Here is a 26,807-nt window from a genome sequence, read left to right on the forward strand (position 1 = left end):
AAACTTTATAATAGAAAAAAATGTGACTCACTAAATTTAGCACTCTTTTTCTAGGGTTATGGAAACCATTACCTTTAGAAAATGGAGAGCCACTGTAGTAAAATACTACTTCGAAGCAATTCCTGATTGCCTCCCAACACTGATGAATTAGGGGCCCAAAATAAGCCAGAGCCAGAGCCAGAGAGCCCCCAGCTGCCCGATGCCTCAGGCACTGGAGGGGCATTTGCTGAGAGTCATTGTTGCTTGGACATAAAGTCAGAAAAGAAGCCTCTGGGAGTTTTAATATTTAATGCTGTTAGAGGGAAGAGAACTCTGGCTGAGAGTTTGAATTTAGTGGACTACAAGTTAAAGGATTAAGAACTGTAATAGCAAATAAGTACAGGTAGTTTCCACATAGTTCCTCTAATTGTGTTGCATTATGAGATTCTTTTCCTAAAAACCAAGGTAAGTAGTTTCACAAGTGTTTGAACTCCAGAGATAGACCACTCAGTTGGCTAAAATATCCCTAGAAATCAAGCAGTAAACCTCAAATCATCTTTAGTCAAGTTGAAAGTCCTGTTAACTCTGATGAGTATGTGATAAAAGTGAAGTTAATTGCTGTCCTTTCTGGTTTCATATCTTGCCCAACTCAAAACGCAAGGTGAGTGGCTCCTGGGAGTACGTTAAATTCTTATTTTGCTCTTTTAGAATATGAAGGACCACTATGGATAGCATATTCTTTCCTTAGTTCTTTAAAGGAGAATAAAGATTGAGTCACTGTTACATATTTTGAAAGGGGAACCCTAAACATTAGTAGACTTACTGAAACCTCCTGAAATTGCTAGAATGACTCAGATTTTCCAGCCTGGCAGAGATCCCACAGACCTACTCCAGCAGCCTTGATTAACGCCTCAGTTTGGGTATCTAAGTTTTAAGAGAAACTCAGCAGCCCTTTTATGTGGTCAAGTAGCACAGTTTCTAAATCTCATAAGCAGAAAGGTATAAATAAGATCATTCTCAGTTGAGAACTATAAAAATTTCAAATTCTCAGTATTTTTCAAAATCGTGATTTAATATTAAGTTAGAAACCCTTTGGCTTTACTTTCTTACTGAAATATATATATATATATATGTGTGTGTGTGTGTGTGTGTGTGTATATATATATATATATATATATATTTTTTTTTTTTTTTTTTTTTTTTGGTAAGGTAACTGAAGTCTTTTAGAATTACTGGTTTGTACCATCTCCTGGGATACAGGGATTGGGAGTGCTGTTACAACGCCATCTGCTGGTCATCTCATCTGTAGTCAAACTGCGGCTTTTTTGAGGCCTGAATAGTATTGTCCAGAAATTCTAGAAAGCACTGTCTTAGAATAGGAGAAATAAAGGAAATTTGGAAGGGGGGTATTTCTTACAAGTCCTTCCTTTGACAAAATTTACTGGTTATATGTCACTTTAAAAAGGTTTTGAAAATAATGTATTTCTTAGTAACAATTGTTAATTGAAGTTTAATTATAGGGTTCTCAGAATAGTAAATATTCTGGTCAGTTTTTATTCAAGTTTAAGATCTTGATAAATAGTAAAACAAAGATATATATTTCCCTAGGGTTATGGGGGGAAAAGTTCCTCCATATATTTTTGATTTCCATTTGTGCACAAATTAGGGAAATGACCTTGTTTTCAGAGTTTTTTAAAGTCTTTTTTAAAAATGAGAGAGATTGTGTTGTGTATTATTTTGAATGGAGATATAATTTCAGTGGCATTTGGACATTTAGTAGGAACACCAGGTTAATAAGACACATTAAATAGAATAAACCAGTTGCTGTCCATGACTAAAAACATGTTTGAAGTAAAACTGAATCCCTCTTAGAAGGAAAGGCAAACTTATTATTTCCTCCCATAGTATATCTGTTTAGAGCTGGCTGACTAATCCTTCAAGAAGTTGCTGAACTTCTTCCAAGTGCTGAAAACCTAATTCTGTTTTTAAAATAGATCTACATAATCTGATCTTCATACGTGTTTTTAAGTGTTTAACAAAAAGGATAATTATTTTTGTAAACTAATGGTTTCTTAGGTCCACACTCCAATTGAAGCTTTGTCTTTTTTTTTTTTTTTTAAGGGAGTCCTGGGAAAAGTAGCCTATGAGAGTACAGAGTTTGTGGGAAGAAGAATTGGTTTTTGTATTAATTTTTTTCAATTTCAGTGTAGTGTTAATATCTCAAATATGTGAGAACCGGACACTTTCTCTTCTGAACTACAGTAATAGCTGTAGATGCAATAGAATCATAGTGGTAAATGCAGTAATCCTATCATGAAACTCCTTAGCCTGTCTGAGGAATCTTGACTAAACACTTTACCAAACCAGCTACAAACTGAAATGAAAATACATCTCAAAGTGAAATGAACATTATAAGTGTTTTTAATGCTTCTAACTAATGTTCTGTGTTGTAGAAATTCTTTATTTTCTTTGAACCCAACTGCTAAACTCAGCATTCGGAAGCAATTTGTTGTTTAAATGGTGATTAAAAAAAAAAAAGAAGAATGCCGGGGAGTGGTCCTTTTGATAGACTTTTCTTATTTCTTTTTCCTGTGGTGGATTTCTTCTCCACTTTGCTTCTCTGCACTTTCTCATAACGTAACAGTTAATAGTGCAGATTTCTCAAGCCAGATGGGCTGCTTCCACCATCACTAGCTTGGGCAAGTTAACTCTTTGTGCCTCCATTTCCTCACCTGTGAAATAAATAATATCTACCTCACAGGTTCGTGGTGAGGAAATAAATTTAAACTTAACTTTAAATGAGGAAATAACTTGAAAATCACTTAGAACAGGCATACTAAGCCCCCAAATGTTCGCTGTTCTTATAATTCTTCTCCTCCAGAGCACTTTTCCCTTTTGTGTTTTTGACATCTCTCCCCTCAGCCTCCATGCTCCCAACTCATGTGTTTCTCTTTATGATTAGATCAACCAATATTAATACCTTACTACTTGCTATTGCCTAATCAAATTTTACCCTATTTTAGTCATTTCTTAATAGAACAGTTGCTTCTCCACATGGTTTTTAAAGAATACTTTCAACTTCTGTGTTTCGATTAAGTTGACAGATTTTTTATTTCCCTCCCAGGGCAGTTTCTATTAAATGAGTTCTATTTATTATGTTTAAAATGAAGGAGAAAAGAATACCTATTTAGTTAATATGGTGAAACTAAATGATTTGTAATGGTTGAATACCTGTCACCAAGGTATGTCTTCTAGCCCTAATTCTGGCTTTGGTGGTATGAAGGCCAGAACCACTTAGCTATAACCATGGCTCTTGTGGATGACCCTGTTACAGCTATTAATTTAAAGGACAACGTGGTGTGTCTTGTATTAGGAGTCTATACTGTGTATCGATGTCAGCAAAAATCATTTACAAGTTCTTGCTTATGACCTGTCTCTAAGATAATTCCTTAAACACTTCCTTATGCTATTAATAGAAGACATGAGATGAAAGGTGTGGCAAGCAACTTTTGGAGCTAGTGAACCTTTGGGTTAAAAACAATGGATATATGAGCATTCCTATTGAATTTATATCTTTAAAACTTTTCCCCTTTATTTTATTGAGCTGACTGTTCTTTTTATGTAAATCTAAGAAGTATTCCTAACTTAATGTATATTCAGTAATTTTTGTTTGTCTCTGTACTACATATAATATGTTAAGGTGCTAGTCCTTGCATGAAAGTTTTCTTGTGGTTAGGAAAAAATAATCTAGACAGTGAAAAGGATAGTGTCTTTCTTTGTTTTACTTGCTTAATCAGTGGAGTTTTTCCCCATCATGAGCTCTGTGGTTTTGTAGCTCTTAAAACAAACACCAGCATTCTCTAAGAAGCAGTATTTTACATGTTTTATTATATTTATATCTTGTATGCTGAGATCTTTTTTTCTGAGAGAGAAACATATGTTTGGTGAGTTCATATTTCTTGAAATATACATGATTCTTCAGACTGGAATCTAATGAAATAGGACTCCCATTTGAAAACCAAAGAGTTAAGGCTACAACAGAGGATAAAAGTGATCAAATGATTAGCCAGGGGCTAATAGAAATTCTGGGAAGAATGACAGATTGTATATTAGGAAGAAATATGATCTCATATTCATTGAAGCTTTTTACAACTAAAGATCTAAAAGAAATAATAGAAAATTACTGAAAGAGATGAATGTCTGAAACTTTAGAAAAGCATGTGGTATTGGATTAATCCAAGCAAGAAAGACTGATGGGCAGATAATAAATTACATTGTGTAGGAAGTCTGCATTCCTTGTTTTCAAGTACTTTTTTTTTTCCTTGCAAGATATATTTAAGTAGCTCTAGGCCAGTTTCAGAATATTCAGTTCATGATTTTCATCATCACACCATATGTGTATGATTCTTTGGAATAGATAAAGTATTATAAACAAAGACCCCCAAATCCTTTAGTGGAGAAGGTTAATCTAAACCTTCCTTCTGTTCTGTACCAAATTGGTAGCATTTTTCCTTATGAGAATATGAACAACTTAGAATACCTTTTCACATACGATTAATTGTAATGTCCCATAACTAACAGAGAGTTTGGAGAAATGTACTGTACTTCTGCTGAGGAAAAGGCTTCCTTCTGCTGGAAAAAAAGCTGTACTTCTGCTGGAAAAAAAGAAATAGTCATAAACTGGAAAATGTGAATATGTATATTTTCATTGCAGAGAAGTGACTATTTACTTAACTGTTCTAAATTTTACTTTGCCATAAGTACATGTTGTTTTACCAAAAAAAAAAAAAAAGAGAGAGAGAGTGTATGTGTTAGTATATGTAAGCGTTGCCTATCTTCATGTAAATTTATACACAAACTAGTATATATGCTTTTTTTTTCCTCCAGGGTCGAGTGGCACTGTAATAATTGTGAAGTTCAGCTACTTTTAAATATGTTTATTGAGAAACATACATTCTTCTTCTTAAACTCTTTGAGCCTTTTAATCAGTTTTTCCCCAGATTTTTGCCATTCAGACTTGGCATTCATTTGTGTTCTTAGTTTTTGTAGGTCCAAGGAGAAAGTGAAATGTTTCCTGAAATATAAATAAGTAATAAAATTAACATGCACACAGAGTACACTCTATTCTTCATGGACATATTCTTGTTGGCTCTTTTTTTAATATATACTTAATCTCTGGGGGAAACAGAGATTATTACTCTGTTAAACTGACTCTAAATCATCTGGGTTTCTATATACTTAAACATTTAAGTTTAAACTCAAGTATTTACATATAAATGAGTTCTGTATTCTGTAACCATATTAAACATTTCCTAGTATATGATGGAAGGTTAATAAGATGTGGGGGTTTTTTTATAGCTATACCAGAAATAGGATCATTATTAAAATGCTATAAAAGTTCTTGGATCCTGTCTGATAGAATGTGAGAATAATGCTAGCTTCAGGTTTTGATTGCATAATACAGATGAGCCCTGTTAATAAAATGGAATAAAAGTTATAAGCTTTGTCTCTTTAATATGCTTAATAGTTGCAATTGAATCTTTTCTCATCTGTTTTAGAGGACAACTTAAAATATAACTCACTGTGCATTTTGTTATTGTTTTATAATAACGTGTCCAAAATGTGTCTGGGCGGACAGTGGCAGAGAAAAGGAGAGAGAGGAAGTGAAACTTCTGGGGGGAGGTCTCTCTATAGTAAGAAAGAACAAATAATCAAACTTATTAGCTATACTTATTTATCTCCTGTATCTATATCAAACGTTGCTAAACTAACCGCTAATGCCTTGGACAGGGGAATAACATTAAGAGTTTTGGCCAAACTTCAAGCAAAATTTCATTTATAAGTGGCCTATAATCAAGACCCTTTCTTTTACCTAAATCGTTTGCCTTGGACTTGAAATGTAAACAAAAGATACCTAATGAGCTTACCAATTATTCTTCTCTACAAGGTTATTTATCTCCATTCCTGGTATATATCTATCTTTGAGGATAGTGCAGTATGAATTAATCTTCTACATGCTGTCGTAGCCCAAATGGACATCCATATTTCTGGATAGATTGTTCTTTAAATGGTTAAAAATTATAGAATTCTAATAGGAACTCTTTTTATTCTGTTTGCAGCTATGTCATCTTATCTTTTAATTATTAAAACAGAGCTTCCTGCTGCTATTTCAGAATTTTTGTCTGGAGACCATAGTGGGTAAGAAAAAATATTTCACATTGTATCCATTCATTTATTAATTCAATAAATATATGTTAAGCCCTTGTGTGAAGTAAAATAAATGTAGCCCCTGCCCTCAAGACACTTACAAATTAGGCAGAGGCAGAGTAATAAGAGAAGAAAACACTCTGCAGATGTCTAGTGATGCTCCATTACGTGCAGAGCACTGCACTGTGAACCCTCTGATGTGCCAGTGTAATTCTTGCATTCCATGGGGGCATGAAAGGGCAGGACAGGTATGAGCTAGCTCTTGGAGAAGAGTAAAGGAGAAGTTTCTGGATATGAAAGATTGGGTGGGGGATGGGGGAAGGCAGAAAGCACCGACAGTAAAGGTCTTAGAGGAGGGGAGTGGATAATACTGCTGCCACTTTTCAGCAAACCATAGTGATAAAGATAAATCAGAGTGATAACGTTACAACATACTTGTGTAAGATCCTGTTATAAAGCATTATTAGAAAAGATTTGTTTCATTTCCTGTTTTTTAACAATATTATAAACAATACTAAACCATGTTACACTGCCCTTCTCCTTTCTTATTTTAAAAATACTGGGCAGCTCAATATCAAAAAAACAAACAACCCAATCCAAAAATGGGCAGAAGACCTAAATAGACATTTTTCCAAATAAGATATACAGATTGCCAACAAACACATGAAAGGATGCTCAACATCGCGAATCATTAGAGAAATGCAAATCAAAACTACAATGAGGTATCACCTCACATCAGTCAGAATGGCCATCGTCAAAAAATCTACAAACAATAAATGCTGGAGAGGGTGTGGAGAAAAGGGAACACTCTTGCGCTGTTGGTGGGAATGTAAATTGATACAGCCACTATGGAGAACAGTATGGAGGTTCCTTAAAAAACTACAAATAGAACTACCATATGGCCCAGCAATCCCACTACTGGGCATATACCCTGAGAAAACCATAATTCAAAAAGAGACATGTACCACAGTGTTCATTGCAGCTCTATTTACAATAGCCAGGACATGGAAGCAACCTAAGTGTCCATCATCGGATGAATGGATAAAGAAGATGTGGCACATATATACAATGGAATATTACTCAGCCATTAAAAAAATGAAATTGAGTTATTTGTAGTGAGGTGGATGGACCTGGAGTCTTTTATACAGAGTGAAGTAAATCAGAAAGAGAAAAACAAATACCGTATGCTAACACGTATATATGGAGTCTAAAAAACAAAAATGGTTCTAATGAACCTAGGGGCAGGACAGAAATAAAGACGCAGATGTAGAGAATGGACTTGAGGACACGGGGAGGGGGAAGGGTAAGCTGGGAGGAAGTGAGAGAGTAGCATGGACATACATACACCACCAAATGTAAAACAGATAGCTAGTGGGAAGCAGCTGCATAGCACAGGGAGATCAGCTCAGTACTTTGTGACCACCTAGAGGGGCGGGATAGGGAGGGTGGGAGGGAGATGCAAGAGGGAGGAGATATGGGGATATGTGTATACATATACCTGATTCACTTTGTTATACAGCAGAAACTAACACAACATTGTAAAGCAATTATACTCCAATAAAGATGTTAAAAAAAATACTGGGTTCTAAAGACTATTGGCTCATCTCTTTTTTATGGCAGAAAAAACCCAAATTAATTATACTTTTCCTTTTACTACGTATAACATGAAATTTTTAGAAAAATAAACTTGAAAAGGCTAAATGAATCCTTTTAATTGTCATCAAATTATTATATATAGTTTCTAAACCACAACACTAAAACCCGTCAGACTTTTAGATTTAAATGTTTGGTTGTTTTGCTCCAATATTTGAACTTGTTCTGGACTGCAGGGCAAGTTTTCAAAATTGAGTTTTAGATTTTACAAGTTGGCTTCCATGAAAGAATTCTACTTAGACAACTGCAAATACATATTTATAAGGAAAATATGGTATAGTTTAAATCTGAATAGGAACCATCAAGAATATGTGATTGAAAAAAGGTAAGTAGAAGTCCTTAATGATTTTTCATTATCGGAAGATATTGTGCCTTTGTATAGCACTTTGTATAGGTTTCCACATTCATTATCACATCTGATACAGCTACCTTTTTAAAAATTTTATCTATAGTTTTATCTAGTTACTTTTAAGTTTTTTGCTCTTATTTTGATCAACAGTTGCTAAATGACATACTTATGTGAAATTTGCTTTTGTATTTGCTGTAAAAATATTGAGGGCAACTTCTATTACTCAAAAAGTTCTATGCACAGAACAAACGTATGGACACCAAAGGGGGAAAGCGGCAGGGAGCAGGGTCGTGGTGGGATGAATTGGGAGATTGGGATTGACATATATACACTAATACGTATAAAATAGATAACAAGAACCTGCTGTATAATAAAAAATTTTTTAATTCTATGCAATAAATTTCTTTTATAATTTAGGGCTTAGAACTCAAGGCAATAAGAGGTGAAATAAAGAATGTTAGACTAAGGGTAAATTCTCTCCATTTCATATTCAGTAACCTCAGGAAATTAACTTCTTTTGGCCATATAATTTAATTTTGGGCCTGAGGTTTCTTCATCTGGCATAATGGTGGTGCCAGTACTGCCTTCTTAACAAAGTTGTTGAGATGACCAAATAAGATATTATAAATATACATGCTTTTGTAAGCTGATAGCATAGTGTAAATGTGGAGAATTAAGCAACTCCATAATGTCGTATGTCAGTTATACCTCAAAAAAAAAAAAAAAAGAAAAAGAAGGAATTCCAGTAATAATAACTATATAAAGGTAGTTTTTCCCTATTTGCTCTGACTGCCAGGAAGGTCAGAGTCATATTTGAATGTATTGCATACACTATGTTAATCATACTAGTTGTCACATTTGTTCTCCTTTTTCTTGGTCCTGAATTTGGTGACTTCTCTTTATTTTCTTTTTTATTGTCATATATCACAAGGACAAAAATACATATAAAATTTTAGAAATAATTAAGGTAGTATGTGACAGAACTGTTAAAACTTAAGTCTTCTTTTTCTAAAAGTGATGCTTTTACCATAGCTTCATTTTAAATCAGTTGTCATTTACTTTATTGGGTTTTTTTTTCTCTGATTTGTTTAAAGAAACAAATAAAAATTAACTCCATCTTATTCATATTAGTAGAAAATTGATAAAAATGTTATTTTTACATGTCAGAAATGAATTCTTAAAACTGTATACTTCAAAATACTGTGGCCAGTTTGCATCATCTCTGTTATGACGTTTTAAAATTGCACATCTTTTTAACAGCCTCATCTTGTTTTAAATGTAATGTATATTCACTTATTTTGGATTTCAAAGTTTTGAAAAGCATTAGTAAGTGACTAATTATATTAATGGTTAGAATGCAGTTAAGTCATTAGTCTTTAAACCTTAATGCTGTAAAATAATTAAGACACAAATGTTATGGTAATTGATTTAACTATCTGGGCAGTTTATTTCTAGGTAGAATTACAGAGCAATATTTCTTCTGTGAGATTAATCTGATATTGATAAACTTTTAGGGTTTGAATTACAATGCATTGCAGTTAAGAATTTTCTGTTGTGCTTATTTTCTGTGTTATCCGTGAGATTTGACGTGCCTTTGTGAAAACTAAACCTTTATAAAGATGTTATCAAAAAGAAACTTTATTTTCATAATATCCTAATTTCAAAAATTATTATTAGAAGTCAGAAGTTATAATACTTATACCAAATTTTTATGAGGCATCTATATTTTTCATAGAATAGCTTCTATTCAAAAAAATCTATGACTGTTAAAAGTTGGAAGCTCTCTGTTAACATTTAATGATCTTGTCAGCGGAATATGATTGACACAATTAAGTTGTCTTGCATTTGAGTTACATAATTGATATGGGATGTGAGTAAGATCCTAATTCAGAACATATGATACTCTTGTTCCATTCGAGAATGAAATTAAAGCAACTTATAAATAAATCTGGTTTTCATTAAAATACGGGAAAAAATCTGCATGCCAAAGCATTTGCAATACAGCTAAGGATCTATACTCTATATTTCATACTTGGAACATTTTTATCATATAGGATTAAATCCACAGATCAAACAAGTTTTCCAGGAAGTATAAAACTTTTTACTCTAATTCTTTTGGCTTGAAGAGAGTGTATATTTACAATAGATCACAGTAGGAAAATAGGGGTTTTGTTAGATAACTCTTTTTTCCCCCTCTTAGGAAAAATTTTCAGGTTAGCATATTCTTCTAAAACCTTGAGTTATAAAATGTGCTTTTGCAATTTCTTTGTACTGGCTTGTATTTCTCAAGCTGCAGTTTTATTTTGTAAGTTTAATCATTTCTGTTCCTTGGAAGATATCCATTGCCAAGCACAATTCAGTTGACTGTGACATGCACATGAAATTTAAACTAACTTTACTGTGCATTACTGTATTGCCTTTATTTATTTTTTTTTTATTTTTTTTTAACATCTTTATTGGAGTATAATTGCTTTACAATGGTGTGTTAGTTTCTGCTTTATAACAAAGGGAATCAGTTATACATATACATATGTTCCCATATCTCTTCCTTCTTGCATCTCCCTCCCTCCCACCCTCCCTATCCCACCCCTCTAGGTCGTCACAAACCACCGAGCTGATCTCCCTGTGCTATGCGGCTGCTTCCCACTAGCTATCTGTTTTACATTTGGTAGTGTATATATGTCCACGCCACTCTCTCACTTTGTCACAGCTTACCCATCCCCCTCCCCATATCCTTAAGTTCATTCTCTAGTAGATCTGTGTCTTTATTCCCGTCTTACCCCTAGGCTCTTCATGACCTTTTTTTTCCCCTTAGATTCCATATATATCTGTTAGCATACGGTATTTGTTTTTCTCCTTCTGACTTACTTCACTCTTTATGACAGACTCCAAGTCCATCCACCTCACTACAAATAACTCAATTTCGTTTCTTTTTATGGCTGAGTAATATTCCATTGTATATATGTGCCACATCTTCTTTATCCATTCATCCGATGATGGACACTTAGGTTGCTTCTATGTCCTGGCTATTGTAAATAGAGCTGCAGTGAACATTTTGGTACATGACTCTTTTTGAATTATGGTTTTCTCAGGGTATATGCCCAGTAGTGGGATTGCTGGGTCATATGGTAGTTCTAGTTTTATTTTTTTAAGGAACCTGCATACTGTTCTCCATAGTGGCTGTATCAATTTACATTCCCACCAGCAGTGCAAGAGTGTTCCCTTTTCTCCACACCCTCTCCAGCATTTATTGTTTCTAGATTTCTTGATGATGGCCATTCTGACCAGTGTGAGATGATACCTCATTGTAGTTTTGATTTGCATTTCTCTAATGATTAATGATGTTGAGCATTCTTTCATGTGTTAGTTGGCAATCTGCATATCTTCTTTGGAGAAATGTCTATTTAAGTCTTCTGCCCATTTTTGGATTGGGTTGTTTTGTTGCAACAAAAAGAATAAAATATCTAGGAATAAACCTACCTAAGGAGACAAAAGACCTGTATGCAGAAAATTATAAGACACTGATGAAAGAAATGAAAGCTGATACAAATAGATGGAGAGATATACCATGTTCTTGGATTGGAAGAATCAACATTGTGAAAATGACTCTACTACCCAAAGCAATCTACAGATTCAATGCAATCCGTATCAAACTACCACTGGCATTTGTCAGAGAACTAGAACAAAAAATTTCACAATTTGTATGGAAACACAAAAGACCCCGAATAGCCAAAGCAATCTTGAGAAAGAAAAATGGAGCTGGAAGAATCAGGCTCCCTGACTTCAGACTATACTACAAAGCTACAGTCATCAAGACAGTATGGTACTGGCACAAAAACAGAAATATGGATCAATGGAACAGGATAGAAAGCCCAGAGATAAACCTATGCACATATGGTCACCTTATCTTTGATAAAGGAGGCAAGAATATACAGTGGAGAAAAGACAGCCTCTTCAATAAGTGGTGCTGGGAAAACTGGACAGGTACATATAAAAGTATGAAATTAGAACACTCCCTGACACCATACACAATAATAAACTCAAAATGGATGCAAGACCTAAATGTAAGGCCAGACTATCAAGCTCTTAGAGGAAAACATAGGCAGAACACTCTATGACATAAATGACAGCAAGATCCTTTTTGACCCACCTCCTAGAGAAATGGAAATAAAAACAAAAATAAACAAATGGGACCTAATGAAACTTAAAAGCTTTTGCACAGCAAAGGAAACCATAAACAAGACCCAAAGACAACCCTCAGAATGGGAGAAAATATTTGCAAATGAAGCAACTGACAAAGGATTAATCTCCAAGATTTACAAGCAGCTCTTGCAGCTCAATGCCTTTATTATTTTTTTTATTTATTTTTTTTGCGGTACGCGGACCTCTCACTGTTGTGGCCTCTCCCGTTGCGGAGCACAGACTCCATACGCGCAGGCCCAGCGGTCATGGCTCACGGGCCCAGCCACTCTGCGGCATGTGGGATCCTCCTGGACTGGGGCACGAACCCGTGTCCCCTGCATCGGCGGGCGGACTCTCAACCACTGCACCACCAGGGAAGCCCCAATGCCTTTATTTTTGATGAATGGTAAATAAAAGCATTGTAGTTATAATTATCTGTATTAAGATAACTTAATAAAGATAAGAAATGATTAATATTAACCAGTAGCCAGACTAGGGATAGAGAAACTATTTTTTGCAATAGTTCTTTTTAATATTAGGAATTAAAAGTTTAATCCTGTGAAGAGAGTGTAAAGAAATCACAATCTTGAGAAAAATGAGGCAGTATCTGAAAAAATACCATAAATTCAGAGTGACTATTGAAGAATAGAGAGTATTTCCATTGCTTCTGTTACTAAGATCATCTTCATCCTTTTGCTGATTTTGCAGACATAGAATGAAGTTGAACCAGATGATCTCTGAGGTCCCTTCTAGCTCTAACATTCCATAACTCTGTGATTCTGAGTTAACCGCTGGGAGGAGGTGAAGTTATCTTCTGGCCCCCTGTTCAGTGCTCTGGGCAGTCATGTGGCTTCTACAGACATGAGTGAATTGTGATCTGAAATTATAAAGTTATAAAGTATATAATAGTGTATGTTATAAAGTTCAGAATTTCAGTGTTCCTAAGATTTTTATACAGGAGAAAAGAGTCTTTGGTCCTGAGGATTAACGTGCTCCCTTTGCCCAGCTCTCCCTTCGTGACAGCAGGGACAGCAGAATTAACAGATGGAATCTACTTTGGTGCGCCTCTGGGCCTTTTTTTTTCCTTGCGCTGCAACTGTGTGAGTCTCTTTTGGGTCCCAGAAGGAAGGAGATTTCAGGCATAGAGCCCTGGGCTTTTTGCCAGCTTCAGAAATTTAGTTGCCAGGTGTTCTTCAGTGAGGGTTATTTTGAAGTTCCCATTTTCATAGGTATTCAAGAGTGATTAGAAGATGAATATGCCGAGGAGTGTCATGTTGTATTTGTAATCTCTGCATGCTCTTAGAACCTCCTGCATACCAGGACTTGAGGGGCATGTGCAAATGCAGGCCCATTAGCTAGAAATACTTATGTGTAGGTTTTAGTTTCTGGCACATGCATTTCCTAAAGACATGAGTTAGGGTGGAGAAGGGTGAGCTGTGCTCATGGTGTTGCTTCTGCTGTTGCTCCTTCTCTTGTTCTGTTAAAGAGGAAGTTGTCAGCACCCAAAAGTACCTTTTATTGTGTATCTTTTTTTATTTTTTGGCTGCACTGCATGGCGTGCAGGATCTTAGTTCCCTGACCAGGGATCGAAATCGCACACCCAGGGAAGACCAATAGTACCTTTTAAAGATACATTAAAGAGGACTTCTTCATACACCAAGGTGTAAAAGAGACACAGTGAATCATAAAGTTTGTGTTAGAAGCCATGGCCTGAAGCCCATGTAGAGGAAAACCTTTCCTTTTTTTTTTTAAGTGAGATATTTCCATATAACAACATTGTGTAAGTTTAAGGTGTCCAACATGTAGATTTGATACACTTATATACTGTGGTATGATTACCACTGTAGTGTTAGCTAATATCTCCATTACCTTATGTACTTATCATTTCTTTTCTGTAGTGAGAACATTTAACATCCAGTCTCTTAGCAACTTCCAAGTATATAAAATAGTTATGTTAACTATAATCACATTGCTTTGCATTAGATTCCCAGAACTTATTCATCCTCTACCTGCAAGTTTATACCATTTGATCAACATCTCCTCAGTCCCCCTACCCACCAGCCCCTGCTAACCACCATTCTACTCTGTTTCTACAAGTTCCGCTTTTTTAGATTCCACAAATATGTGATATACAGTATTTGTCTTTTTCTGTCTGACTTATCTCACTTAGCATAATGCTCACATTGGTCTGTTGATGTTATCACAAATGGCAAAATTTCTTTCTTTCTCATGACTGAATAATATTCCATTGTGGTGTGCATATGCACCACATCTTCTTTATCGATTCATCCATTGACAGACACTTAGGTTGTTTCCATATCTTGGCTACTGTGAATAATGCTGCAATAAACATGGGAGTACAGATATCTTTTTGATATCCTGTTTTAATTTCCTTTAGATGTATGCCCAGAAGTAGGATTGTTGGACCAATCATATGGTAGTTCTGTTTTTAATTTTTTGAGGAACCAACATACTGTCTTCCATAGTGACTGAACCAATTCACATTCCCACCAACAGTGCACAAGTCTTCCCTTTTCTCCATATCCTTGTCAATACTTGTTATCTCTTGTCTTTTTTTTTTAAAGATTTTTTTTGATGTGGATCATTTTTAAAGTCTTTATTGAATTTGTTACAATATTGCTTCTGTTTTATATTTTGGTTTTTTGGCCGCGAGGCATGTGGGATCTTAGCTCCCTGACCAGGGATCGAACCCACACCCCCTGCATTGGAAGGCAAAGTCTTAACCACTGGACTGCCAGGGAAGTCCCTCTCTTGTCTTTTTGATGATACCTATACTAACAGGTGTGAGGTGATATTTCATTGTGCTTTTGATTTGTATTTCCCTGATGATTAGAGATGTTGATCCTCTTTTCACATACCTGTTGGCCATTCATATATCTTCTTTGGAGAAAAAAAATGTCTATTTCCTCTGCCCATTTTAAAATTGGATTGTTTGATTTTTTGCTATTGAACTGTGTGAGTTCTTTATGTATTTTGAATATTAGTCTCTTATCAGGTATATGATTTGGAAATATTTTCTTCCATTCTGTAGATTGCCTTTTCATTTTGTTGATTGTTTCTTTTGCTGTACGGAAGCTTTTTATTTTGATATAGTTCCTTTCATTTTTGCTTTTGTTGCTTGTGCTTTTGGTGTCGTATTAAAAAAAAAAATTGTTGCCACGACCAATGTCAAGAAGCTTTTTCCTTGTGTTTTCTTCTATAAGTTTTATAGTTTCAGGTCTTACATTTAAGTCTTAATCTATTTCAAGTTAATTTTTGTGAATGCTGTAAGATAGATTTCATTTTTCTGTATATGGCTATCCAATTTTCTCAGTACAATTTATTGAAAAGACTTCTTTCCCCACTGAATATTCTTGGATCCTTTGTTGAATATTAGTTGACAGTATATGGGGTGGGGAGGGGGTATTCCTAGGCTCTCTAGTCTGTTCTGTTGGTCTGTGTGTCTGTTTTTATGCCAGTACTATATTGTTTTGATTACTAAAGCTTTGTAGTATAGTTTGAAGTCAGCTTTGTTTTCTTTCTCAGGATTGCTTTGGCTATTTGGAGTCTTTTGTGGTTCCATACAAATTTTAGGATTGTTCTGTTTTGGGAAATAATGTCATTGGAATTTGATAGCAATTGCATTGACTCTATAGATAGCTTTGGATAGTATGGACATTTTAACACTATTGATTCTTCTGATCCATGAACACAGACTGGATATATTTCCATTTGTCTGTGTCTTCAATTTCTTCCATTTAAGCCTTATAGTTTTCAGTGTACTAATCTTTCACTTCCTTTGTTAAATAGTCATAAGTATTTTATTGCTTTCATGCTATTGTGAATGGGATTGTTTTCTTTATTTCTTTTTCAGATATTTCTTTGTTAGTTTATAAAAACACAACTGATTTCTGTATGTTGATTTTGTATCCTTCAACTTTACATAATTTGTTGATTAGCTCTAACAGTTTTTTGGTTGCAGTCTTCAGGATTTTCTATATATAAGATCATATCCACAAATAAAGACAGATTTACTTCTTTTCCAATTTGTATGCCATTTATTTCTTTCTCTTGCCTGATTGCTCTAGCTAGGACTTCTGTGTTGAATGTTGAATAAGAGTGGAACAACTATTCAACTATGTTGAATAAGAGTGGTAAGAGTAGGCACCCCGGTCTTGTTCCTGATCTTAGAGAAGAAGCATTCAACCTATAGCCTTTATTATATTGAGATTTGTTCCCTCTATGTCAAATTTGTTGAAGGTTTTTATCATGAAAGGATACTGTATTTTGTCACATGCTTTTTTTTTGCAGCTACTGAGATGATCATATGATTTTTATCTTTCATTCTATTAATGTGCTATATCATGTTCATTTTCATATGTTGATCCACCCTGGCATCCCATAGATAAATCCCACTTGATCATAGTGTATGATCCTTTTAATGTGCTGTTGAATTCAGTTTGCTAATATTTTGTTGAGAATTTTTGTAATATATTCACCAGGGTTATTGGTCTGTAGTTTTGTTTTTTTTGCAGTGTCCTTATGTGGCTTTGACAGTAGGGTATGCTGGCCTCATAAAATGAGTTTGGGAGTTTTCACTCTGCTCCAGTTTTGGGGAAGAGTTTGAGAAGTAGTAGCATTAATTTTTCTTGAAATGTCTGGTAGAATTCACCAGTAAAACCATGGGTCCTGGGCTTTTTTTTGTTGGTGGGTTTTTGATTACTGATTCAGTGCTCTTACTCATTATTGGTCTGTTTGTATTTTTTAGTTCTTCCTGATTCAGTCTTCGTATGTTGTACGTTTCTAGGAATTTGTCCATTTTCTTAATTTAACAGGCAGTGGGAGACTTTGGCTATCTGGTAGTGAAAGGATACATTATAGCCAATTGGAAATTCTGAGAGCATCTACCAAATGACTTGAAAAAGTAATACCTATTGTCTTCGATGCTCCCAGCTCTCATATTAGCATGAATTTTACTTTGTTACCATTGTGCATGTGTATATATGCATATGTTTCAGTGTAAAACTATGACAGCTACATTGCAGAAAATTTAGAAGAGAAAGCAAATAAAAATTATGCATAATACCGTCTCTTACCTAATCACTGTTATCATTTTATTTCCTTTGAATTTTTCCCAAAAAGCGTTTTTCAAACATAGTTAATAATATTTATTTTGTATTTCTATCATTAGTATTTTCTATTTTACTAAATGTTTTTTTCAAAAGCTGCTTAATATTCCATTGAGTGTGCTTTTTTAAAAAAATTTTTATTGGAGTATAGTTGATTTACAATGTGTTAGTTTCAGGTGTACAGCAAAATGAATCAGTTATACATATACATAGATCCAATAAAAATTTTTTTAAAAAGAGTGTGCTGTTTTTGACGTAAACATTTTCTATTGTTAGATATATAGGATTTTCCCTCAACTTTCTAATATTATAATAATGTTGTAGTCACAGCTTCATGCACATAGAATTCTTTATATTTTAGATTATTCTCTTAGAGTAGATTTCCACATTTTTATTGTCCTTTGTACATATTATCAATGTTTTTCCAAAAGATAATGCTAATTGACAAGATCACTAGCAATGTGTGAAGGACCAATTATTCCACATCCTTGAATATTATTTTTTTAAATATTTTTACTCATTTAATTTCTATAGCCTTATTATTTATTTCTTTAATTAGCACCAGAGATTGGGTTTTTCTTCATGTGTATTTACTAGTTGTACTTCTGTCACGAATTGTTTAATTTTTATGTACTAAAGCAAAGTCTTTACTATTAAAGTCTTGGGGGAATTGTCTAATTTTTAAAAACTTCAACACATGTATTTTTATATTGGAAAATTAAAACCATGTATATGCAACCAGTAAATAAAATAAAAATTTCTTGATGCTGCTACATGGAGATATCCACTTTTGGTATTTTAAGTATATCTTTCTGACTTTTTTTAAATGTGCATCCATTTTTTTAAAAAAAGTCAAATACACTATCACACTTTTAATCTACCTTTTCTCATTCATTATTCTATTGCTTTTATATGAAAAATGTCATATGTTTTCTCCTGGTAGTTCATGCCCTTTCCTGAAAATTTGAAAAATATGGAAAACTATAAAGAAGAAAAAGTACCCATCATTCTACCACCCAGGGATAATGGCTACCAATATATTGCAGTTCCTTTCCATTTTTAATGAATCTATATTTTCCCTCAAACTTGTTATCATACTAAATATATTTATGATATATTCAGTATATTATTATACTTATAAAATGTTTTTTTAATGATTGTCCCATAGTCTCATAATTTATTTTAAAATTGTCATGGTCTTAGATGTTTGTTTCCAATTTTCATTATTTTAAATGTTTTCAGTAAACATCTTTTTACAAAAATGTTCTTATTGGTGATTGTTTTCTTATTTTTAATAGTCATTTGTTAAGTGTCAAATATCTTAAGGCTCTCAGTATCTATTGCCAAACTGCTTTCCAGAAAGGTAATTTACACAGTTTATACTTTCACTACTTTTGTGTACATCTCATCACTCTTCACTCACATTGTCTATTATCTTACTTTAAAATATTTGCTAATTTGGTAGTTGAAAAATGGCATCTCATTTTTTTGATACATTTTAAAATGTGAATTCATTAACAAGAATAATAGGATCCCACAAGAAAGTATTTTAACAAAAAGAAGTAGGCTTTTCCTAATGGGTGGTTGTAATGGTTATACTGATGAGTGTGTGTGTGTGTGTAAACACAAACGCTGAAGTCCTGTGCCTAAAATAGAACTTTTTTTCCTAATAGGTCTTGGTATCTTGATGGAGAAACACTGCTAATAATCATTTGTGTTGCCATTGTGTTCCCTCTCGCACTTCTTCCTAAAATAGGTAAGTCTTTATAGAAGAGGACATTATTTGTTTAGAAGAAAAGAAAAAGAAAGAAAGAAAATACTATTAAGGGGCTTTTAAATTTCATAGTACCACATTTTTAGCAGAAGGTGGTTGTGAATAATTTTGAACTTGGACTTTTAGGTTGTTCAGCTTTCAGCCCTGCCTAGTTAACCTATTACTTGGTTTGCAGTAGTATTTTGTCTGCCCCACTAAAATAAAACCTTTACAACGGAACATTAAAGAGCAGCCTTTCCTTACAGTGTACCATTAGTGGTAAGCCAGTTCCAATTCTGCTGTACAGAGCTACATAAATGATCTGTGACAGATAGTTGGAATGTTGTTATTCTCAGCCCTAAGCCCCAGATACCAAGCACTGTAATAAAAAACATGCCCAAGATGTATAGCTTTAGCTGCACGTTAGGATCACTTTCCTTATAAATTGCTTTTTATTTTACTGTTATTTTACAGGCTTTCTTGGCTACACAAGTAGTTTATCATTTTTCTTTATGGTGTTCTTTGCTCTTGTGGTAAGTTTAAAATATAGTGTATTGCTTATCTCCTCACTAAAATTGAACTCATTGTGTTAATGTCTTTTTTCTCTTAACTCTGTTTTGTGTTGGGAAGGTATCCCATTTTATTTCAACGTGTTATTAAAAGCACTTTTATTCTGCAAAACTGTTTCCTTCATTGTATCTATTTTGAAGAGGCTTAGCTAGAATAGCATTTCAAATTCAGTTTCTCTTCTGGTTAACTAGAGAGGAGAGCATATCAATTCTGTTAAAACCTTAGATGGAGTATAATTCTTTGGCTAGGTGTATGTATCCATTTATTTCTGTACAATATTGTGTGTGTATGTGTGTGTTTTGGGGGATACTCAAGCATGAGAATCAGGCTGGTTCTAATCCGTAAAATCAATTTGGTCCTAGTCATCTTAATTTTTGAAACTTTGTTCCATTAATGAAACCATAGCTTCAGGGGCTTAACCGTTGATGAGATCTAGTAAGAATTGGAGTGCCTGAATTTTATCTGGTCTGGTTTATTCAGCGTGGTTAAGCTCTCATGAAAAGCCTGCTGCAAAGAAATTTTTTTTTCCACATGTGGAATGTTTTTTTAAATTAGCTCATTTTTGTTATAACGTAGGAAAAATATCGCTTAGATGGTAAACTTTATTCTAATAGTTATAAAATAATTTAATATAAAGATAAGAGAATTTTTTAAAGATAAAAGAGAATTTGAATTTCTTATTTCTTTTAAATTCTTCTAAAACAGATTTTAACATTCCAAAGACTGTATTTTTGTGTGAAATTTTGGGAAAAAAATCCTTTTTCTTTTTGCTTAGAAGTTTATTCCATAGTCAGTCTGTCAAACCTTAAGTAGGATTAAACATTTTAAACTTGCCAAGATACATACCTAAATGGCTTGATTAAACTCTTAAAATCATAAGCTTATTTAAACTCTCCTTTGTTATTGAGAAATGAATGAAAGAAAAATGCTGTCCAAAAGAGCAAGACATCACATTATTAGTTAAACCATATAATAGAACCAGATTTCCAAGCTGTCAAAACATTTAGGATGCATTTAACTTAGGCTAAACTATCTTCTGGGATACAAGGATAAAACAACTTTAGATTACTTAAATGAAGTGAAAGTGACCCTGGTTTCAGTGTACAGAAATATTTATACTTCAATGAATGCTCTTAAAACTAAAAATACTTAACAGTGCTTACATTTAATCATTTGTTGAATTTATCAACATTAAAATCATTGCCCTCCCCTGCAAAAATTGCCCAACTTGTATCTTACAAGTAAGTGAATTGAACATACACTTTTTAAAATAAATAATCTATTGCTAATAATTCTTTTTTTCATTTATAATATCCTACTGGTCTTATTTATTTATTTAATTTTTTGGGGCTGCATTGGGTCTTCATTGCTGCGTGTGGGCTTTCTCTAGTTGTGGCGAGCAGGGGCTACTCTTCGTTGCGGTGGCTTCTCGTTGCCGAGCACGAGACGGGCTCTAGGAGCACGGGCTTCAGTAGTTGTGGCACGTGAGCTCAGTAGTTGTGTCTTGCGGGCTCTAGAGCACAGGCTCAGTAGTTGTGGCACATGGGCTTAGTTGCTCCACGGCATGTGGGATCTTCCCGGACCAGGGCTCAAGCCCATGTCCCCTGAGTTGGCAGGCAGATTCTTAACCACTGTGCCACCAGGGAAGCCGGAACATACACTTTTTTTTTAAAGATTTTTTTCTATTTTATTGAGATATAATTGACATTATAAAGATATAAACTTACAGCGCTGCGTAAGTTTAAGGTGTGCAGCATAATGACGACTTACATATATTGCGAGATGATTACCACAATAAGTTTACTTAACATCCATAAACACACTTTATAGGTGCCACATTAAGAGGGAAACAACAAATAATTTCATCATAGTTTGATTGTTGAGAAGCATCTACATGGTTTAGAGTGGCCTATATTTGCAAATGAACATATGGATATTAAAGAGAATCAGTGTACACACATTCAATATTTTCCTCACAGATAATTGACCACACAAGCATTGCATAGTTAGGAGTAATTTGGTTTTTATAGCCAATAATTTGAAGCAGGTAAAATGTATTGATACAACATGTCTATTGTAGTTTTCACAGTTTTCATTTCTGTCATGGCAGATACTCTTTAATTTGATGCAGATTCCTACTGTAGCTGTCATATGGAAATAATACCCTTATTCTGCATTTATTACGCTTTACAAACCGTCCGCTCAGACTTTACCTAGGAGCACAATTTAAATTTGGTCTACAATGGGACAGTGAAGACACTGTATACTTTCTTCTTAAGTCTCTTTTTAATTGGCACATAGGCATACCTCAGAGATATTGCGGGTTTGATTCCAGACCACTGCAATAAACCTAGTATTGTAACAAAGCGAGTGACACAAAGTTTTTGGTTTCCCAGTGCATATAAAAGTTATGTTTACCCTATACTGTGGACTATTAAGTGTACAATAGCATTATGTCTAAGAAAACAATGTACATACCTTAATTTAAAAATACTTTATCTCTTACTCAGACATAAAAAGAATGAAATAATGCCATTTGCAGCAACATGGATAGACCTAGAGATTAACATACTAAATGAAGTAAGTCAGACAGAGAAAGACAAAGATCATATGATATCACTTACATGTGAAATCTAAAAAAAATGACACAAATGAACTTATTTACAAAACAGAAGCAGACTCACAGACACAGAAAACAATCTTATGACTACCAAAGGGAAAGAGGGGGAGGAGTAAATTAGGAATTTGAGATTAACAGATACACACACTATATATAAAATAGATAAATGACAAGGACCTACTGTATGGCACAGGGAACTATATTCAATATCTTGCAATAACCTATAATGTAAAAGAAAAAAATTGCTAAAAAATGCTAATCATCATCTGAGCCTTCAGCGAGTTGTAATCTTTTTTGCTGGTGGAAGGTCTTACCTTGATATTGATGGCTGCTGACTGATCAGGATGGTGGTTGCTAAAGGTTGGGGAGGCTGTGACAATTTCTTAAAATAAGACAACAGTGAAGATTGCTGCATCAATTGGCCCTTCCTTTCATGAATCATTTCCTGCAGCATGCAATGCTGCTTCCACAGTAGAACTTCTTTCAAAATTGGAGTCAATCTTTTCAAACCCTGCCACTGCTTTATCAATTAAGTTCATGTAATATTGTAAATCCTTTGTATTCATCTCAACAATCTTCACAGCATCTTCACCAGGAGTAGATTCCATCTCAAGAAACCACTTTCTTTGCTCATTCATAAAAAGCAACTCTGGACCCATTCAAGTTTTGTCATGAGATTGCAGCAATTCAGTCACATCTTCAGGCTTCACTTCTAATTCTAGTTCTCTTGCTCTTTCCACCACATCTGTAGTGACTTCCTCCACTGAAGTCTTGAACCCCTCAAAGTCATCCATGAGGGTTGGAATCAACTTCTTCCAAACTTCTGTTAAAGTTGATATTTTGATCTCTTCCCATGAATCACATATGCACTTAATGGCATCTAGAATGATGAATCCTTTCCAGATGGTTTTCAGTTTACTTTGCTCAGCTCCATCAGAGGAATCACCATCTCCAGCAACTACAGCCTTATGCAATTGTTTCTTAAAGAATAAGACTTGAAAGTCAATATTACTCCTCAGTCCATGGACTGCAGAATGGATGTTGTATTAGGAGGCATGAAAACAACATGAATCTTGTTGCACATCTCCATCAGAGCTCTAGGGTAACCAGGTGCATTGTCAATGAGCAGGTTCCAGGGCACGTGGGCTCCAGAGCGCATGGGCTCTGTAGTTTGCAGCACATGGGCTCTCTAGTTGAGGCGCGCAAGCTCAGTAGTTGTGGCGCGTGGGCTTAGGTGCTCTGCAGCATGTGGGAACCTAGCTCCCCGACCAGGGATCAAACCTGCATCCCCTGCATTGGAAGGTGGATTCTTTACCACTGGACCACCAGGGAAGTCCCCAAGCAATAGTATTTTGAAAGGAATCTTTTTTTCTGAGCAGTAGTTCTCAACAGTGGGCTTAAAATAATAAACAGATGTGTTGTCATCAAGGCTTTGTTGTTCCATTTATAGAGCACAGGCAGAGTAGATTTAGCATAATTCTTAAGGGTCCTAGGATTGGGGGAATGGTAAATTAGCATTGTATTCAGCTTAAAGTCACCAGCTGCATTAGCCCCTAACAAGAGAGTCAGGCTATCCTTTGAAGCTTTGAAACCAGGCATTGGCTTCTCCTCTAGCTATGAAAGTCCTAAATGGCATCTTCTTCCAGTAGAAGGCTGTTTGGTCTATATTGAAAATCTGTTGTTTAGTGTAGTCACCTTCATTAATGATCATTGCTAGAACTTCTGGATAACTTGCTGCAGCTTCTACATGAGCACTTGCTGCTTCACCTTTCACTTCTATGTTATGGAGACAGCTTCTTTCCTTGAACCTCATGAACCAACCTCTGCTATCTTCAGACTTTTCTTCTGCAGCTTCCTCACCTCTCTCAGTCTTCATAGAATTGAAGAGAGTTAGGGCCTTGCTCTGGATTTGGCTTTGGCTTAAGGGAATGTTGTGGCTGGTTTGATTTTCTATCCAGATCATTAAAACTTTCTCCATAACAGCAGTACGGCTGTTTCACCTTTTTTATCATTTGTGTGTTCACTGGAGTAGCACTTTTCATTTCCTTCAGGAACTTTTCCTTTGCATCCACAACTTGGCTAACAGTCTGGTACAAGAGGGCTAGCTCTCAGCTTGTCTCAATTTTCAACATGCCTTCCTCACTGAGCTTAATTATTTCTAGCTTTTGATCTAAAGTGAGAGATGTGCAACTCTTCCTTTCAATTGAACAGTTAGAGGCCATTGTAGGGTTATAAATTGGCCTAATTTCAATATTGTTGTGTCTCAGGGAATAGCGAGGCCTGAGGAGAGGGAGAGAGATGAGAACTGCCAGTCAGTGGAGCAGTCAGAGCACACACAGCATCTATGAATTAAGTTCGCCATCTTATATGAGCATAGTTCATGGCACCCCAAAATAATTACAATAGTTACATCAAAGATCACGGATCACGGATCATCAGTCACTATAACAAATATGATAGTAATGAAAAAGTTTGAAATATTTTGAGAATTACCAAAATGTGACATAGAGACACGAAGTGAGCAAATGCTCTTGGAAAAATGGTGCCCATAACCTTGCTCAATGCAGGGCTGCCACAAACCTTCAATCCATTAAAAAACACAGTATCTGTGAAGTGCAATAAAGTAAAGCACAATAAAATGAGGTATGCCTGAATTTATTTTAGACTTTCTAAGTATTAGGTTTAAAAATACACAGTGGTTAAGGAAAACATGTATATATTAACCCCAATTTTTTTGATGGATTCCAATTTTTTCATTGATTATTTTTTTCCATTGCACCTTTTTTCACTGATTATTTTTATCAATATGTGTTTGTATCAATAAATCTGTATAGCATTTATATTACATTTTAAAAAATCTGTCCAGAAAACTATTATTTTCTTAAATTATACTCTCCAAACAGTGCAAATCAAAACCTATACTCTTATCTATTGTCCCAGATCCTTATTTTGCTTAAAAGTTTTTGACATAAATTTTTGGCCCTGCTGAAATACCTAAAATTTTAAAAATAAATTTTATTTTAGCAGTGGCTCAGCATGATGGTACCTTTTTTGGTCCATTTTTGAACAAAAATGAATTTCTGTTCTTTCTAAAAGTTCTGTCTTGAGTACAGGTTAGTATTCTAATACTAATATTTGAGGTAATATTTTAATAAGTCAGTAATGAAAATAGAAAACTATTTGAATCGATTTTGGTTAGATTTGGATTTCCTTCTGCTGAGCACTATGGTGACATTCGATTTGTAGGAGATTAATCAGGACACTACTCTTAAGGGTCTGCCATTCTAGTCAGGGAAATAAAATAAATTTATCAGAAAAAAAATAGAGAACAATATAGTCAATACATAATTAAGTATTGATTTATTTGCTTCATAATAGGGATTACATAAGAGCTGAGAGGAGAGAAGGATCACCAACAGGTAGAATAAAGAAAGATGTGGAAGGAAGTAAAACTTGAGCTGAGCCTTGAAAGATGGGAATGACTTGGAGCAGAGAGAAGAGGGAAGGGCCTCCTGTGCACGTGAACAGTATTTTTAATGCTTAATCTTCTTTTTCCCTTTGTCTTTCTTTCTAACCCCTGGGTTTATCTTCTTAACTGTGTTCTGCCTTCAACTTGAGCAAGGACTCCCTGTTACCCTTTTTGTCAGGTATCTTCCATTCCTGTTCTGTACTTCTGCTTTATAGGACATCACTTGGGCTTGAGATGGGTCTCTGCACAGAAATTAGCTGTAGTAACTGAATTTTATGTTAATATAAAATCAGGCCTCTAATGATATTTTCTTTTTTTTTTTTTTTTTTTTTTTTTTTTTTTTTTTTTTGTGGTACGCGGGCCTCTCACTGTTGTGGCCTCTCCCGTTGCGGAGCACAGGCTCCGGACGCGCAGGCTCAGCAGCCATGGCTCACGGGCCCAGCCGCTCCGCGGCATATGGGATCCTCCCAGACCGGGGCACGAACCCGTATCCCCTGCATCGGCAGGCGGACTCTCAACCACTGCGCCACCAGGGAGGCCCGATATTTTCTGATTAATGAAAAAATAATCATTTTCTTGCATTTTGGAGCACTGTTTTGAAATATTTGGGTTTGCAAGTCTTGTAATAACAGCTGATAAAATGAGGTAGCTCACATACCAACCTTATCAAACTACCTGGTACACAATGTAAATGGTTGTTGCTGCTGCCACCTCCACTGTTAGTCAGGGGGAAACGTGAAATGCTGAATTTGGAGCAGGGCTAAACAGAGAGACCAGTAACAGCTTTGCTCCTACTCCACCCCATCCTCATCCTTTCTGGGCAAACATATCAGAAAAAAAAAATGGTGAGATTATTGCTTTTGATTTTTTTTTTTTTTCCTTTTGGTAAGTTGACC

At 34.9% G+C, this 26,807-nt stretch overlaps 1 protein-coding gene across 1 annotated transcript in view; it reads left to right on the forward strand.

Moving 5' to 3' along the window:
• The window catches only part of SLC38A6 (solute carrier family 38 member 6), a gene marked incomplete at both ends in the record, with an annotated part of 72,927 nt that overhangs the window by 34,508 nt on the left and 11,612 nt on the right, over window positions 1-26,807 (forward strand). Inside the window, 3 exons of the mRNA XM_079700667.1 lie at window positions 6,099-6,177; window positions 19,173-19,255; window positions 19,727-19,785. Coding sequence (XP_079556793.1) covers window positions 6,099-6,177; window positions 19,173-19,255; window positions 19,727-19,785 — 221 coding nt within the window. The remainder of the gene's footprint in view (window positions 1-6,098; window positions 6,178-19,172; window positions 19,256-19,726; window positions 19,786-26,807) is intronic.

This window comes from Hyperoodon ampullatus (assembly GCF_949752795.1).
Source record: "Hyperoodon ampullatus genome assembly, chromosome: 3".
Lineage (NCBI taxonomy): Eukaryota > Metazoa > Chordata > Mammalia > Artiodactyla > Ziphiidae > Hyperoodon > Hyperoodon ampullatus.